The sequence below is a fragment of the Petaurus breviceps genome, unplaced genomic scaffold (genome assembly GCF_028583685.1).
Source record: "Petaurus breviceps papuanus isolate PSGF00001 unplaced genomic scaffold, PetGlider_PUasm1.0 175, whole genome shotgun sequence".
Taxonomy (NCBI): domain Eukaryota; kingdom Metazoa; phylum Chordata; class Mammalia; order Diprotodontia; family Petauridae; genus Petaurus; species Petaurus breviceps.
Window position 1 is genome coordinate 9500235 of NW_027185764.1, and position 17261 is coordinate 9517495.

Sequence of the window (17261 nt, forward strand, 5' to 3'; positions counted from 1 at the left end):
CTTCCTTCCTTCCTTCCTTCCTTCCTTCCTTCCTTCCTTCCACCAAACAGTTTATGGTGAGAATGTCCCAACAAAGCATTCTGATGCCTGAACTGAGTACAGGACTCCCTGGTATGGAGGCTGTCTAGCCTTCATGAAGCTTGTTCTCAGGACTGTAACCTCATGTTGGAGTCTGGACATTGAAAAGGCCCAGAGCAGCTCTAAACAGAGCAGGGAGAGGTCAGAATTTGAAGCTCTGGGGGCAGATCCATGTTTTGGGACCTCTCTACGCTTGGTTGGAGGGGCCATTGAGAAAATGGAGGGGAGCTTCTAGGAAACCATTCTGACTTGTTCTGGGCTTTGGGGCTTCTGCCGTCCTTCCTTCCTCCTGTGATTCAGAAGTCAGGGTCACTTATCTCCCAGAAGGGAGAGTAGCATCTCTTCATTGCTCACCCGGTTGTCAAGAATAGGAAGGGAGCAGGGACCTAGGTTGGGAAGCACTCCTTCAGATGCAGTGAACCCAGTTGGGTCTTCAACTCTGTCAGACACTGTTTTGTTGAATGAATTGATTGTTAGTAAGGTGCTATAACTGAGTGTTGGAAGGGAAGGGGGAAGGCTGGCATTAAATGGGGAGCTAAAAAATGCCCTGGCTGATACCATAATCCTTTCATCCACTTGTATTTAGGGACTGAATTTGAATACACCGACTCAGAGAGTGAAGTCAAGATAAGGAAGAAATCCCCACCAGGGCTGCTTCGGGGGAAGAAGGGGCTGATGGAACAGGGGGGAGCCCCACCTGCACCCTCTACCAGTACCCTGGGTGTGAGCCCTCCCGGCCCAGAGAAAGCCAAGATTGCTGTGGAGAAAGGGCGAAAGTCAAAGAAGCTCAAGTCCCCCAAGGAGTCAAGCTTTGAGTTTGGGCTGGAGGTGAGCGACGATGATCTGTGGAACAGGAGGCGGAGTGAGCGGATTTTCCTCCATGATGCCAGCACTGCAGCCACGGCTCTGTCCCCTGCTTCCTCCACCCCTGTCTCCAAAGGAAGCCGCTGTGGCAAAGGGACCCCACTGAGCCCCAGAAAGGAAGGAGGCAAAGGGAAGGAGAGGAAAGAGCTCAGCAAGGTAGGGAGTCATGGGAGGGGGGGTGTGGAGTAGTATATTTTTTTTTCTTGAAGGGTTTTCTTTTCAGTGTCTGGAGTTGGGGTCTAGTGCTTAGAACCAGGGCTAGCACAGGGTGGGGAAGCTGCAGCCTGCAGGCCGCATGCAGCCCTCTGGTCCTCAAGCGCAGCCCTTGGGCTGAATCCAAACTTCATAGAATTTCTTCTGTGAATTTCAGTAAAGGGCTGCACTTCAGCACCTAGAGGGCCACATGTAGCCTCAAGGCCGCAGGTTCCCCATCCGTCCCTGGTCTAGCATAGGTCAGGCACTTAAAATTTGCTCATTGATTTTACCTGGCCTGGCACAGGACACAGAGACCAACAGTTTCCCACGTTGGCAAGTCTCAGGAATGTCACTAAGTCCTGGGAAGACCCCATATGTCTACTGTTATTTTTTCTCCCTACTTTCTATCACTGATTTCTTTCCCCAATACTGTCCCAACTATGGGATGCAGTAAGGTACAGTGGAAGAGTCCTGATTGTAGGATCAGACCTGGATTCGAATCCTACCCTCTAACACTTACTACTTGTATGACTTTGGGAAGGTCACTAATGTCCCAGAATCGCAGTGTCCTTATCTAGAAGATGAGACCTCCAAGGTCCCTTCTGGCCACAGACCCATGCTGCTGTGACTACCTGTTTCTTGAACAAGAGCGCCCATCCTGGCGGGATAAGCATTATTTCTCAAGCTCCTTGGTCAAGTCATGCCAAAGCCAGCACATGTTCCCTTTCCAATTAGTCCTGGAAACCTATTATTTTGGCAAAGCCCTTTGGTGATCATCTTTGTCTAAAGAGACTGGAGGGTTTTTCAGATAAATCTGCTTTTTAGGTAATTAGGGATAGGGACTGGACAGGAGATTTCATTGATCTAAGGAACTCCCAGGTTAGTGAAATCCCTCTACCAGTGCAGGTTGATGTCTTCTCTGTAACTTACAGTCTTAGATAAGAGTTGGCTAGAGCCCTGGGTTAAATGACTTGCTTAAGGCCATAGAGCCGATGTGTGTCAGAGGCAGGACTTGAACACAGGACTTCCTGTCTTAACAATAATAGCTAACATTTCTATAGCGCTTACTATGTACCAGGCATTGTGCTATGTGCTTTCCAGTTATTATCTCATTTGATCCTTGCAATAGCTCTGGGAGGTAGGTGCTGTTATGCCATTTTACAGATGAGGAAACTGAAGCAGATGGTGTTTAAGTGGCTTGCCCAGGGTCATGCCACTAGTAAATGTCTGGGGCCAGATTTAAACTCAGGCCTTCCTGACTTCAAGTCCAGTGCTCTACCCACTATGCCATCCTGCTTCTATACTTTCAGTTGGTATGACCCTTAATCATTACCCTGATCTGTGGCCACAAGACCTTTAGCCTAAACCACCTCTTCCCCTGCCTGACTGATCAGGATCTGAGCTTCCTTTGGGTTCTGGATTACTAATGTATACATTATTATAATCTATGGATCCAGTGCAGGGGTGGGGAAACTGCTGTGTCCTTGAGGCCACATGTGGCCCTCTAGGCCCTCAAGTGTGGACCTTTGACTAAATCCAAACCTCACTGAACAAATCTCCTTAATAAAAGGATTTGTTCTATAAAACTTGGACTCAGTCAAAAGACTGTGCCCAAGGACCTGGAAGGCCACATGTGACCTCAAGGCCGCAGGTTCCCCACCTCTGGTCCAGTGGTTTAGGGAAGGTGGCAATGGGAAAGGTGACCAAAGGATCACACAATCTCCTTTTAGATGTACAACTCTGAAGTAAGAACAGGCTCTGGGGAAGGGAGGCATTTTTTACTCTGGACCATCTATTTCTTGTTTTTAAAAAGCAGGTGTGGAGAGAGGTTAGGTGTGATGCAAGGGCAAAGGGGACGCCCACTGCTGTCAGAGAGATGGGAGGTGATGTTTAATGAGCTTCCTCCCATACCAGGGCCCCTTCCCTCTCAGCCGATCCTTTGACCTTGTCCGTGTGCTGTGCTTATCCCTCCAGCAGAAGAAGAAGGGGAAGGAGAGCTCCTGCTGTTCTTCCATGTCACCTCCTGGCATCCCCTCCCTGGCCTCAGAGTCTCGGACTCCCTTAACCAGCTCCATGGCCAACAAGAAGAACAAGGCCAAGGCGAAAGGAAAAGAGGTGAAGAAAGAGGTAAGTAACAGCCACTAAAGAAGTGCAAAGCAATGGACTTGGTTCTTTATCTCTCTATATATCTTGGCTCGTTATCTGTCTGTCTTTGTCAGCCTTTGGGTGAGGACAGTGGTTTCCTAGATATAAAATGTTAGTGCTGGAAGGAGATGTTAAAAACCATCCAGTCTGTGAATTTTAAAAAATAAATTGTAGGGGCAGCTAGGTGGTGCAATGAATAGAGCGCCAGCCCTGGAGTCAGGAGGACCTGAGTTCAAGTTTGACCTCAAGACACTTAACACTTACTAGCTATGTGACCTTGGGCAAGTCACTTTACCCCAATTGCCCTGCCTTCCCCCCTCCAAAAAGAAAAAAATATATTTATGTCTATATCTATCTATCTGTATATTATGATAACACTGTTTCAATAGAGGTGGTTTCCTTTGTAATTCTATGTATTTTATTTTATGCACTGAAAAACATTATTCTGAACTGGGCATGGTGGCACAAACCTGTAGTCCCTGCTGCTAAGGAGGCCAAAACTGGCTCAGGAGTTCAATAACTGTGAGCGGAGGTAGATTTAAAGCTGATCCCAAACTAGGTCAACACCAATGTGGCAAACCTCCAAGCGTGGTGGGCTCTCAGGCTGCTAAGGAGGGGCAGGCACACTGACCTAGACTGAGACAACGGAGTAGGTTTCCATTTCTGCCTCTGTCAGTATTGGGATAGAGCCCTCAAGGACCTTACGGTCTGTCAGGGGAGACAACACACGAAAGGAAGCTGAAAGGGGGGAGCAGGAATAGGGAAAGTGCCCACTGTGGAGGCATAGTAGAAAAGTCAGAAGAGCCCCACAGTGGTACAGATGGATGGGAAATGACGAGATAGATTGACCTGGACTTGTTCCCTAAATGGAAGTGTTGGCATTCATGGCTCCGCCTTCCAGTCTGAGGGGATGGAGGGTGGTGATGGTGGAGTGCCAAGGCTGATGGCTTTTTACCTTCATCTTAGACTCTCATTCTGTGATTATGGGCAAACAAATCCTTTAATCCTGCCGTGCTTCTTTTTCCTCATCTGTAAAGTGGGAATGAAAAGCAATTGTTGTAATATCAATCTCATAGGATTGTTGTATGGAAAGACATTCTTTTTCTTTCTTTTTTTTTAGTTTTCTCATCTTCATTTGTTTGTTTTCTTCTCTTTTTAATCTTTTTTTTTTAAATTTTGTTTCATTTGATAAAAATCAGTATTCACTCCTTCCCACTTTCATACTTGATTAAAAAAAAAAAAAAAGAAAACCGGGGGTGGCTAGGTGGTGCAGTGAATAGAGCACTGGCCCTGGAGTCAGGAGGACCTGAGTTCAAATCCAGCCTCAGACACTTAACACAAAAACTAGCTATGTGACCTTGGGCAAGTCACTTAACCCCAAATTGCCCTCCAAAAAGCAAGAAAGAAAGCAGGCAAGAAAGAAAGAAAACCAAAAGCCTTGTAATAAATATTCACAGTCAAGCAAAACAAATTCCCTCATTGGCCATGTCCAAAAATATCTATGCCTCATTCTGCACCTTGAGTCTGTCCCTGTTAGGGGGTAGGTAACACACTTGGGAATCTGTATCAGTCCTAGGGAATCTTGGCTGGTCATTGCCTTGATTAGAGTTCTTAAATCCTTCAAAGTTGTTTGTTCTCATAATGTTGTTATTGTATAAATCATTCTGGTTCTGTTTACTTCACTCTGTATCAGTTTATACAAGTCTTCCTGGGTTTCATTCCTTTCATCAGTTGTTGCAGCACAATAGTATTCCATTACATTTAGGTGCCATAATTTGTTCAACCATTCCAGAATGATGGGTACCCTCTTAGTTTCCAGTTCTTTGCCAGTGAAAAGAGTTGCTATAAATATTTTTGTGCATATGGTTCATTTTCCTCTTTTTTTGATCTCTTTGGGATATGGGTCTAGTAGTAGTATCACTGGGATGTCAACTGGTATGTGCACAGTTTAGTAATGTCAGGGGCATTGTTCCAAATTACTTTCCTGAATGGCTGTACCTATTCACACTTCTACCAATAGTGCATTAATGTGCCTTTTTCCCCCACAGCCCCTGCAGCATTTGTCATTCTTCTTTTTTGGGTCAACTTTGCCAATCTGATGGGTGTGATATGGAAACTCAGAATTGCTTTAATTTGAATTTCTATAATTAGTGATTTCGAGCTTTTTTTTTTCCCTATGACTATTCATAGCTCAGATTTCTTCCTTAGAAAACTTCCCGTTCATATCCTAGGAAAAGATTTTTTTTTTTAAAGACAAAAAAAATAAATTTTGCATCGATAAGTTTTTTTCTCCATCACTTACATTTCCCAATGTATCCTCCTCTTAATAAAGAATAAAGAGAGAACAAAAATTAAACAAAAATAGCCATTATATTTTAAAAACGACATTATACACAGTGTTCCACACCTGTAGTCCCCCTCTTTGGAAAAGAAACTGTGGGGAAGGACCTTTTCCTTTCTCTTCTTTGGGATTAAGTGACTAGTGGGTCATTGTGTTTTAATAGCATTCATTGTGTTCGATTGCTACCCTTGTTTCCATTTATATCACTGTAATTATTGTGTATGTAGTTTGGCTGGTTCTGTTTACCTCATTTTTCAGCTTTAAAACTCTCTGATTTTAGCATTCTCAGACCTCCCCTTAGATCACCCATCTATACTGATAGAGTTCTGTAGGTCATCTTTGGGAGCTAAGGTCTAGAATGAGAAGGGATTGCTCTTCTAGGGCTCTGATCTGACCAGGAACAGACTCCTGGAACCAAGAGATGAACCATACCAGACCAGCAATGATCTTCAGTGCTGGCTAGATCAGTTCCCATAATGTCCTGTCACTCGTGATCCTTTCTCCATCCAGATGTTCAGAACGTTCTGCAGCCCATTGGATAAAATGCCTTGTTCTTTGTGGTATTCTAGCTCTACCTGGTGTTGACTACCATGAGTTCTGTGCCTTAGATCTCTTTGGAAAATCATGGTAGTCCATCCTTCATCCCTGGGACCCAACATCCTAATGATAGAAACAAATATTTACTGGGCATCTAGTGGTGATAGTTTTTGAGGTAAGGATGGGTGAGTTGGAAAATGGAATCTTAAAATCATAGTCACTATTTGTGATTCAAGAAATACTGACCCTGTAGACTTTCTCTTCTTTAGTCATTTATCTCTTTGTTTTTATCTCAAAATAGCTCAATGACCTAGATAGGGCAAATATTCTTATCCCCATTTTATAGAAGATGAAACTGAAGCCTAGAAACATTAAGTTAAATTACTCTAAGAGATGGTCCTGGGAGGGGAAAGGTAGCAATACAATTTGATTTATAAAATAAATTTTAAAAAGTGAGATGACTTGTTTAACATCAAACACCTAGTCATGAGAGATTCATGACTCTCAGAGTTCAGGTCTTCTGACTCTGCTCAATGCTCTCTACTCTTTATGATTTTACCATTTATGTCTAAATCATGTTCCCATTTGGAGATTACCTTCATGTATGATATGAATATTGGTCTATACCTAGTTTCTGCCAGACTTTTCCACTTCTTTCAATATTTGACTTTTCTACTATTCCATGTTTGTTTCTTCCTGAGCGTCTGGGACTGGCAAGGCCATCTTGGTACAGTAAAGTTGTGTTCTGGTTTTCTGTTTGAATTCTCCCCATCTGTAATCTCATAATTGAAAAAAAGAAAACTGACATTATAATAACTCATTCCACATTTTTTGAGGGTTTGACCAACCGGTGAAAATTCCAAAGACTTTATTATAGAAGTATGGTATGTTATGGTTTGGTATAGTAGTATGGTATCCTAGGTTTTTTCCATCAGTGAGCTACAATGGACATAATCTCTGTTTTCTAAGATCTTATAACCTTGTATGTTTCTGACCAACTCTAGAACCGAGGGAAGGGAGGAGCTGTGAGTAAGCTGATGGAGAGTATGGCAGCTGAAGAGGATTTTGAACCCAACCAAGACAGCAGCTTCTCTGAGGATGAGAACTTGCCTCTGAGCATGCTGGTAGAGCGGCCACTGACTCCAGGTGAGGGAAAGAAAGAGCTGGGGCCTGGAGACAATAGGGCAAGGCCTTCCCGGACCACAGTCCTATCCATGAGGGTAGGTCACTCCCTCCCAATACCAGTGCGTTGTCCTTGGTGTGTTACTGTAGGACCTAGAGTAGACTCTAGGCTTTCCACTTCCCCATCATTCATTTTTGATTGGAATGGGACAAAAGGGAAAAAGAAGAGTATCCTGGTGACCAAGGCAGAGAGAAGATTTAGATAAAGCCACAAATATATTAATAAGAATAATAAATATAATTAATAAATGCAATTATAGATGTAAATGAGAACATACACAGATTCCATACACAGTCACATATTCCGTACTGTATACTGCTGTATTTTATTGTGTGTGGGTGACCCAGGGTGTGTGTTTGTAGATTTAGGTATTTGTATAGAAATATATATGCATATATAATGTATATGTTGGTGGGTATATGTTTGAGCATGTGTATATATATGTAGACATGTGTAGATGTTGGTTCTGGGCAGTATTATAGAGGAAGAGGTGCTTGGTGGTGTAGGGACACAAGATATTGTTAATCCCATTCCTGGGAGGACCTAGAGAGTGTGGCTATTCTGCTTCATTTACTTCTATTAAATGAAAGGGATAGGACCAGTGATAATGTACTGTGGGGTGACCCAACATATGACGTGCCTGAGATCCCATCAAATTCAGGTTCACAGGAGTGAATAAAAAGGGTGGAAACACTGGGCTAAGCAACATTGATTGGCACTCCTGGTAGACCTAGAACATTGTCAAAGAAGGATTAAAGGGTGAAGAAAAAAGTAGGAGATAGAAGCCAGTTAGAAGAAGGAAGAAAGACTGGAGTCAGGAGGACCTGAGTTCAAATGCGGCCTCAGACACTTGATGCAATTACTAGCTGTGTGACCTTGGGCAAGTCACTTAACCCCAATTGCCCTCCAAAAAAAAAAATTTAGAAGAAGAAGAAGAAAGGAGATAAAGTAAAGGGAGTAGAGAAACAAGGAGAGAAAGAAAAGAAAGAAATGCATCTGGAGGAACATGGGCCAGGATTTAGGTCTTCGACCTTCCCCAAGGTAGACCATTATCCCATCTTTGGAATCACTGTCTAAATTAGAGGATTTTGCTGAGTTGGTTGACATAGTGTAACATCCTGGGTGGAAGATGGTGTCTCTTCCCCAAATTTTGTTTCCCACTCAATGCTAGCAACCATTTCACTTAGGCCAATGGTTTCCAGTGTTTTTTGTCCTACAAACAAGTTTTTTTTTTTAAAGTGGTGTGAACTCTGGAGTGGGTGGTTGTAATTATTTGCTGCTTAAGGCACCATTAAAGAATTTTCAGTGCCATCTCTTTGGAACATCCCCTTAACTTCCAAAGGGTTCCCATCAAATGGGAACCGCTGACTTAGACTGAGCCTCCTGTACCGAGGCCTCCTTCAGGGATAGCCAAAGAAATGAACAATGAAAAGACCATGGACCACTGAAGTCCATAAAGGAGCCTCACAAAGCTCTAACTGAAGCCAGAACTTTGGAGTTCCTTTCCAGATCACTAACAAGGTGTCAGTCTGGACCTCCTTTGATTTCTCTTCCCTGTTCCTGGGTGGGGGTACTTTAAAAAAAAAAAAACCAAAAGCCATGATCCAGGCTCAGCCACATGCTGAAGAATTAGCCAGTGAACAGTGATGATTCTGTGTCTTTTTTCTTTTGTTTTTTTGATTCTGTATCTTTTTGCTGAGTGAGAAGGAATCCAGGTTGTCTTTGAGGCCCAGATCCAGGGCCAACACATGACTCTTTTGTCATGGTTTTAGCTGGTCCATCTCATCGTTCTGGTGCTCGGGTCAGTCAGCAGCCGGGTTGTATAAAGTAGATAGAATTTCAGGACTTGGAGTGAGGAAGACCTGAGTTCAAGTTCCACCTCAAATTCTTACTAAACTCTCTCAGCCCTAATTTGCTCCTCTGTAAAATGGGGACAAGAGTAGCATTTACCTCACAAGATTGTTGTGAGGCTCAAAGGAGAACATGTAAAGCACTTTTGCAAATATTTAAAGCACCGTATACATGCCAACCATTATTGCTGTTATTAACTGAGAGTCTGATCATCCTTCAATTGAGTCTTTGGTCCTAGAGTGCTGCCTGTCATGCCAGCTCATACTTAACAGTATGCCCATCCTTTTAGAAGGCATCAGGCTTCTAAAGCCCCCAGGAAATCCTAAAGCACTTGGTGACAGGCCCCTGAAAGTCAGATCTTTAAATGCTCTGAAGATTGTGCGTCAGTCCACTGAAAGTGAAAGGGGTGGGGGAAGTGTGTGCTCTAGAATTTTGACTTTTGAACTTTCAGTCAACGAACATTTATTTAGTGCCTGCTATATGCCAGGCACTGTGCTCATCCCTGGGGATGCCATTGAGTTGCTCACAGTCTAATAGGGGAGAGAACATGCAAAAAACTATGTGCAGAAAAGCTATTGACAGGATAAATTGGAAACAGTCAACAGAGGGAAGGCACTAGTATTAAAGGGGACTGGGAAGTGCTTCTTATAAAAGGTGGGATTTTAGCTGGGACTTGAAGAAACCAAGGGAAGCCAGCCAGGAGGAAGAGATGAAAGGGAGAACTTTCCAGGCATGGGGGACAGCCAGTGAGAAGGCCCAGTGTCTGGAGAGGGAGAACAGCACAAGGCCAGTGTCACTGGAATCAGTGGAGAGAAAGGGTCTGAGGCATAAAAAAGACAGGAAAGGTGGTGGGTGGGTGGAAGGTTGTGAAAGGTTTTGAGTGTGAAACAGGGTTTTATATTTTAAAACTCGAGATGATAGAGAGCCACTGAATTTATTGAGAGAAACATGGAATATAAAAGCCCTCGGGTGGTAGTTCATGCAGCCTTGAAAGCTATAGGAAAGATGTCTTCACTTGCCCTACCACTCTCCCCCCCGGATGGATGGAGGGGGAGGGGAAGAAGACAAGAGACTTCCTCAACATTTATCTCTATTCACCTGGAGTATATGGTCCTTTGTGGCTATTGGAAAGTCCCTACTGTTCCTGGGTGCTGAGGAGAAGAACAGGGCCTAGTCAGCCCCAGTTCTGTCCACAGACAGTCCAGAGGTGCAGCCCAATAAGTCAAGTCAACAAGCATTTATTAATTGTCCTGATCTGATGGGCATGGTTGGCTTAGAGAGCTGGCCTTGGAGCCAGAAGGACCTAGCTAGAAGTCTCATCTCTCACATGTACTGGCTTTGTGACCCTGGGCAAGTCACTTAATCTCTCATTTCCCTAGCCAGTTCTTTAAGGCTGTGAGTCGCAGAGGTGGTAATTGCTCATCACCTGCACTTGGAGTCAGGAAGACCTGAGTTCACATGTGCCTTTTAGATAGATTAGCTGTGTGATTCTGGGCCAGTCACTCTTAATTCATCAGCTGCAAAACAGAGATAATGACGGTATCTACCTCCCAGGGTTATTGTGATGGTCAAATGAGATAATATTTATATCCTTCCTTCCTTCCTTCCTTCCTTCCTTCCTTCCTTCCTTCCTTCCTTCCTTCCTTCCTTCCTTCCTTCCTTCCTTCCTTCCTTCCTTCCTCCCTCCCTCCCTCCCTCCCTTCCTTCTTTCCTCCCTTCCTCCCTTCCTTCTTTCCTTTCTTCTTTCCTTCCTCCCTTCCTTCCTTTCTTCCTACTCTCCTTCCCTTCCTTCCCTCCCATTCAAAAATAAGAGGGAGAAGAAAGAGGAAATGATACTCCAGTTAGATACTCAATAGTGACTCTGATATAAGGAGGTGGGAACCTTTGGTTATAGTTTTTTGGATTATCTGTAGACATCAATTATCTTATTGCCTAAGCAACAGAGAGCCATTATGGCATAGTGGTGGCACAGGAGCCAGGGAGACCAGGGTTCAAGTCCATCCTCTGACATATATTGTCTCTGTGACCCTGGACAGTTCACTTAATCTCTCACTGCTCTAGGGCTTGTTTGCTTCATGCAAAGGACTGTTGCATTAGTTTGCTGCTCATTCTCCCTGACATAAATCTCTTCTCCCTGGAGTAGCTAGATGACACAGTGCATAGACCCTGGAGGCAGGAGGACTTGAGTTCAGATCCAGCCTAAGACAGTTACTAGCTGTGTGACCCTGGGAAAGTCACTTAACCCTGATTGCCTCCCCCTACCAAAAAAATCCCTTCTCCCTACTGCAGTCCCTCCAAGCTCAGCTGCCAAAGTGATCTTCCTAAGGCATAGGTTTGACCACTTCGCCTCCCATTCAGTAAATTTCAGTGGCTCCCTATACTTTCCAGGACCAAATGTAAAATCCTCTAGCATCCAGAGCTCTTCATAACCTGCTCCAATACACCTTCCATCCCACATCCTCTGGAACACTGGCCTCCAGCCTGTTCCTTCAAGAAGGCAGTCCATCCCTTGACTCCAGGCATTTTCCCTGGCTGGCCCCCATGCCTGGAATGCTCTCCCTCCTTATCTTCACCTGGCTCCCTTCGAGCCCCAGCTAAAATGCCTCCTTCCATAGGAAGCCTTTCCTGATCCTCCTTCATGCCAGGCCCTTTCCTCTGATTCTCTCCACCTTCTCGGCCTATATCTTGTTGGTACCTGACTGGTTGCACGTTGTCTCCCTTACTACACTGAAAAGCTCTTCTCAGTGCCCTAGGCCCCTCCGAAGGCTCTGAGTTGCAGAGGTGGTAACCTGTATCGGTAGGAAGAGTTTCCTCATTCGAGAGGTCCAGGCCTTATTGCCTAGAGATGTGTGTCGCCTTCCTTCCCCCCAGCATGGATAATGGAGAAGGGGCTGCAGGAAACCGTTTGATGTGTTAGAATCCCTGGGGTGATTTTGCACAGTGTATAAATCCTAAAAGATCAAACAGGCCCAAGAAGAGGAGAGGGTAGAGCATTGCTGTGGGACCAGCCGCACCACAGGCCAAGGATAGAGAAACTAGCTTCGGGAGCTCACTCTTTGGGGGAAAAAGGCAAGTGAGAGGCCTCCTAATTGAAGTTCCCTGCATTCTGCTGAGTAGGAAGACTGCCATTCATCTGGTGACAAGCAATAAATCTCTCCTGGCCAGGCACCGTTTCTCTGTGCTGACTCAGACCCTTCTGATTGGGAAACAGGGTGACTCATTCCTGCTGTCCCTTCCCTGTCCCACAGCTCCTCGATCCTGTATCATTGACAAGGATGAACTGAAGGACGGACTGAGGGTCCTCATCCCCATGGATGACAAGCTGTTGTATGCTGGGCATGTGAAGACTGTGCACTCGCCTGACATGTGAGTCATGTGAGGGGCTGGGCCTCTCCCCCCTACCTGGGTACAGGCATAAAAGCAGAGGGGACTGTGAAGGGGGCCTGGGAAGTCACAAGGCATCGTCACCTTTGACATCATTTTAGGGCAGAAGGAACCCCAGAAACGTAGGAAAGTGGAGACCATGAAGAAGAAGCTGACGCACCCAGCCAAGACCTGCTGCTGGTTAGGCCCTTCAGGGGAGTCTGGTTGAGTCTTTTCAGATCCTCCAAAGCTCTGAGGGCCTGAGGAAGCTCTCATCAACATTGATGAAAACCGTCTTAATACAGTTCATTTCTCTAGACCAGAGACTGGTGAAGCCTATGAATCCCTTCTCAGAATCATTCTTTAAATGCATAAAATAAAACATATAGGATTAGAAAGAAAACCAGTTATTATGAAATATAGTTATTTAAAAAAAAGCCCAAGTTCCTGCACCCCAGGTTACTAACTCCAATCTAGATTATGGCTTCATTTAGACTGATCAAGGCCCTGTATAACCCATTAAGCACTGGCCCAATTCCTCTCAACCACCACATCCAACTTAATTCAGAAAACATTTGTTAACAGCGTTATAGTAGTGACTGGAGAGAGAGGACAGTGAGAGATAGAATGGTGTAGTGGCTAGAGAGACAACCGAGGAGCCAGGAAAACCTGGCTTCAAATCCCCTCTATAGCATATAGTGGCTTCATGACCCTGTACAAATCATTAATTTCTATCTTAGTTCCCTCATCTGTAAAATGGGGATAATAACAGCACCTGCCTTGGAGGGTTTTTTTGAGGATTATATGAGATAAATAATTGTTAAATGCTTATTAGCACAGTACCTGGCACATAGTAAGTGCTATGTAAATGTTAGATTTTACTTTATTATTATTAATATTTTCCCTGTCACTTTCTTAAGTCCAGACGATCAGCAAAACAACCAAACCTTGATTTGCAGGATTTCATAGTTCAGTAAGGAGTAAATGCCCACAATGAAAATCGAACCATCTAGTACCACCTGGTTCCAGCACAATCCTTCCTGTCTTTATCCCTAGACTTCACTGTCATAACACATTCTGTATTGGCAGATAGTACCCCTAGGATCATTATCATTAGTAGTGCCAAGGGATTGGTGGGTCCAGGTTGGGGGGCTAGAGCATAGAAATCCGGGTCCTTCCATGAGTTTGAAGAGTCAAGTACAGCTCTGCTGGGCTGGGGTGTCTGCTTGAACCACTTTATTTTAATTATTTAAAATCTAATTATTTTTTAATATTGATTTTTTTTCTAATAACCAAAGTCTTTTCTCTACTCTCCCCCCAACCCCATAGAAAGGGGTGGGGCATTCTTGAGACAAAAGTACATAGTCAAACAAAACAAATTCCCAAATCAGACGTGTCCAAAAATATATCTTCTTCTGTCCCCCAAGTCCATCCCCTCTCTCTCAAAAGATAGCATTCACCTTGGTCCTCTGGAATCATGTTTGGTCACTGTGTGAGTTCTCCATAAATGGTCTCAAGTGCTCACATGTTGGTTAGAAAAAGTGATACAGGGACACTCTCAAGGTCTCTCTTAAAAACTTTACAGTTGATTTGTGACATGGGAGACACTGGCACTGGACTGCCCAGCATGGCGTGCCCACATCAAAGAAGGTGCTGTGCTCTATGAGCAAAGTAGAATTGCAGTAGCTCAAAGGAAATGTAGGATACACCCCAAACATTCACACGGGCTGTTTGTGCCCAACCTATGGTAGAGCATTCTGAGCCCATATGGGTCTGATCAGCCACATCCAGACACGCTGTAATTCGACTCTAACATAGTGATGCCATTTTGATCCTCTTCAGAACTGAAGGACACCAACCAACCAACTAAGCAGCATTGATCAAAGGTCTTAAATCTTTCAAAGTTGTTTGTCTGAATGTTATTGTGTAATAGCAGCAAAGAGATTTCTCCCAGTTCTTCTTCCTTTTCACGACTTCAGTTCATACAAGTCTTCCAAAGTTTCTCTAAAATCTTCCCTTTAGTTTTTGTATTACCTTCATTCCAAATAACATCCCTAACCAGTGCCAAAGAATTTAAAAAGGGAGAAAAGGGGCAAATCAGCAAACCAAGCCTCATGTCAGCTGAGCTGGACACATGTTTGATATTCCATGCCCACACTCCTCTATCCAAAGAAGGGAGGTGCCTTTTTGTTTTGGACACTTAATTGCCTGTCTCTTTCTAAAATTCTCTTGGAAGTTCTTTCCAAGGTACATTAAAACACACCTCTTTGGTGTAAGACTCAAGATAGTGGCATGTGGAGTAGTCCTAGGGGAATGGGGCATGGAAGAGGGAAGGGAGTTCATTTAAGGCGTCTCACTTGATCATCATTTGACCCATCAGTGGTAGTGGCCTTCATTTAACAGTCTCAGTGGAAGGAAGCTGGAGGAGAAGGGAGCCATGTATTGGGGGGGGGGATGTAGGGGGGGGGGGGGAGGGTATGGCCATGGGAAAGAAGAGGAAGGCAATGAAAGCAGCTTTCCATATTGATGATAATCAGTCTTCCAGTGGCCTGACACTTGCGCTGATCTGGTGTTTTAGATACCGGGTGGTGGTGGAAGGAGAGAGGGGCAACCGACCCCACATCTATTGTCTGGAGCAGCTCCTACAGGAAGCAGTGAGTGAACATGACCTTTTCCTTTGATTGGAGGCCATGGGGGAGAAGAGGAGAAAGTTCAGGGGGGAAGACATAATAATCAACCCATGGAATTTCAGTTTCAGGGAGAAATATAGAGAAGATGTAAGGCTTTTCATCTCCCCAATCCTTTGGAAAAGGCATTGAGTTAGGACAAAGACCTAATCTCTCCCCAGCACCCCAGTTTTTTAAAAATAAATTCTTATTGATATCCTTTGTTTTTATATCACCTAAATTTCCTCCTCTATCCCTTTCCCGTCCCAGAGAGCCATTCTATGTAATGGAAATATTTTTAAAAAGGTAAAAAGTAGAAGAGGGCAAAAAATCAGCAAAATCTATCAATGCATCCCCAAAAATATGATCTTCAAGGGACTAAGGGAGAAACGCAAAAAAAACCTTAAAAGCTTTTCATCTATGAATTCCTTTGGGAGGTCTGATTTTGGACGCCCAGGCCTACAGGGGATTTTCTCAATCTTTGGGTGAGTCGGTCAGGGTTTCTTATGTCCTTCCCCATCACCATGAGGGGAACACCTGCTGATGTGAACTGATAACTCTCCATAGAGTCTCGATGTGGGCTGGAAGCCAGTTGCCAAGCCCTGGTGAGGAATGCTCAAGGCATGCTAGGGACAGACAGGGAGCCTGGTTCTTTCAGGGCAGCCCAAGGAGACCCCAGCGTGTTTACACTTCTACTCCCTCCCACAGATCATAGACGTGAAGCCACCTTCTATCCGATTCTTGCCTGAGGGGACCAGGATTGCGGCCTATTGGAGCCAGCAGTACCGCTGCCTGTACCCTGGCACTGTGGTCCGAGGTAAGCCCTTCCCCACCCACCGTCCTGTCCGAGCAGGTCTTGTCCTCAGGAGGGTCCTCACATCTACCTTCGTAGGCCCTGGAGCTGCTTTGGAGACTGAGCTCAAATCCCAGTTTCTACAGGAGGCCTTTCCTGGTCTTCTGCCTTCCCCACGACACTCTTCCATTCACACACCTGCTTATCCACATATAATCTCCTCCATTGAAACGAGAGCTTCTTAAGGGTAGGGGATCATGCTGCTTTTTGGGGCAACGGGGCATTCTTTTTATCCCCAGTGTTTAGCATAGTGCCTAGCACAAAGGAAGCTTTTGCTCGTTGATTAACTCGTAGCATCCTGTGATAAAAATGAAGCATTATCTCACCTTCACAGCAGGATTCCACTGTCATTCTTTCTTGTGCTGGAGAGTGTGTGTGTGTGTGTGTGTGTGTGTGTGTGTGTGTGTGTGTGTGTTACGGGAGGAGATGGACATCACACTTCCAACCAGGAACAGGGCTAGGTGGTAAAACGTCTTAAAGGATAAAACACCATTAGTACTCACCATTCTGACATCCCTCCCCCCTCTCCTTGAGTTGAATTTTACATAATGAGTGCTTAAAAAAGAAATCACAGAATACCTACTCTATTTTTATTCCCATTTTATTGGTAGAGAAGCTGAGTCATAAAGAGGTTAAGTGACTTTATCCAAGATCGAAAAACAAATTAGTTGCTGACCCCAAACTAGAATCCAAACACCCTGAATCATTGATTTATCCTTCATCCTGGTGGTCATTTGATTTGGAAACTGACTGCTTTAGGAGCCCCTTGGGACTGGGTTTTATATGATGCCTTCCTGCCTTCAGCACACACACACACACACACACACACACACACACACACTTATATACACACCTCAACCTCAGAGACTGAGAGCTCATAGACACACATACATGTACTCATATACACCCACACCCACAGAGACATACCCATCCCCCCAACATATACCCTACCCACAGAGACTGAGCCCAAACACACACACACATACACACACACACCCTCCATTCCCCAGTATACACCCTGCCCCACAGAGCCTGAGTCTACACTTACCACTCACACACACACATACACACACACACACCCCCTCCATTCCCCTGAACACACCCTGCCCCACAGAGCCTAAGAGTCTACACACACACACACACACACACACACACACACACACACACACACACACACACACACAC

The 17261-nt window shown here is 44.7% G+C and overlaps 1 protein-coding gene and 1 long non-coding RNA gene across 7 annotated transcripts in view; both read left to right on the top strand.

The window, feature by feature from the left end:
* Positions 1–17261, top strand: part of LOC138158646 (uncharacterized) — a 316165-nt gene that overhangs the window by 286684 nt on the left and 12220 nt on the right. The gene's annotated exons all lie outside the window — the stretch shown is intronic.
* Positions 1–17261, top strand: part of TNRC18 (trinucleotide repeat containing 18) — a 160239-nt gene that overhangs the window by 132901 nt on the left and 10077 nt on the right. For 4 of the 6 annotated variants that reach the window (XM_069084748.1, XM_069084749.1, XM_069084751.1 and 1 more), the window contains 6 exons: positions 665–1098; positions 3112–3264; positions 7165–7306; positions 12443–12560; positions 15136–15211; positions 15932–16040. In XM_069084748.1, the coding sequence (XP_068940849.1) occupies positions 665–1098; positions 3112–3264; positions 7165–7306; positions 12443–12560; positions 15136–15211; positions 15932–16040 (1032 nt within the window). The remainder of the gene's footprint in view (positions 1–664; positions 1099–3111; positions 3265–7164; positions 7307–12442; positions 12561–15135; positions 15212–15931; positions 16041–17261) is intronic. The other 2 variants (XM_069084750.1, XM_069084754.1) reach the window with 1 other exon arrangement.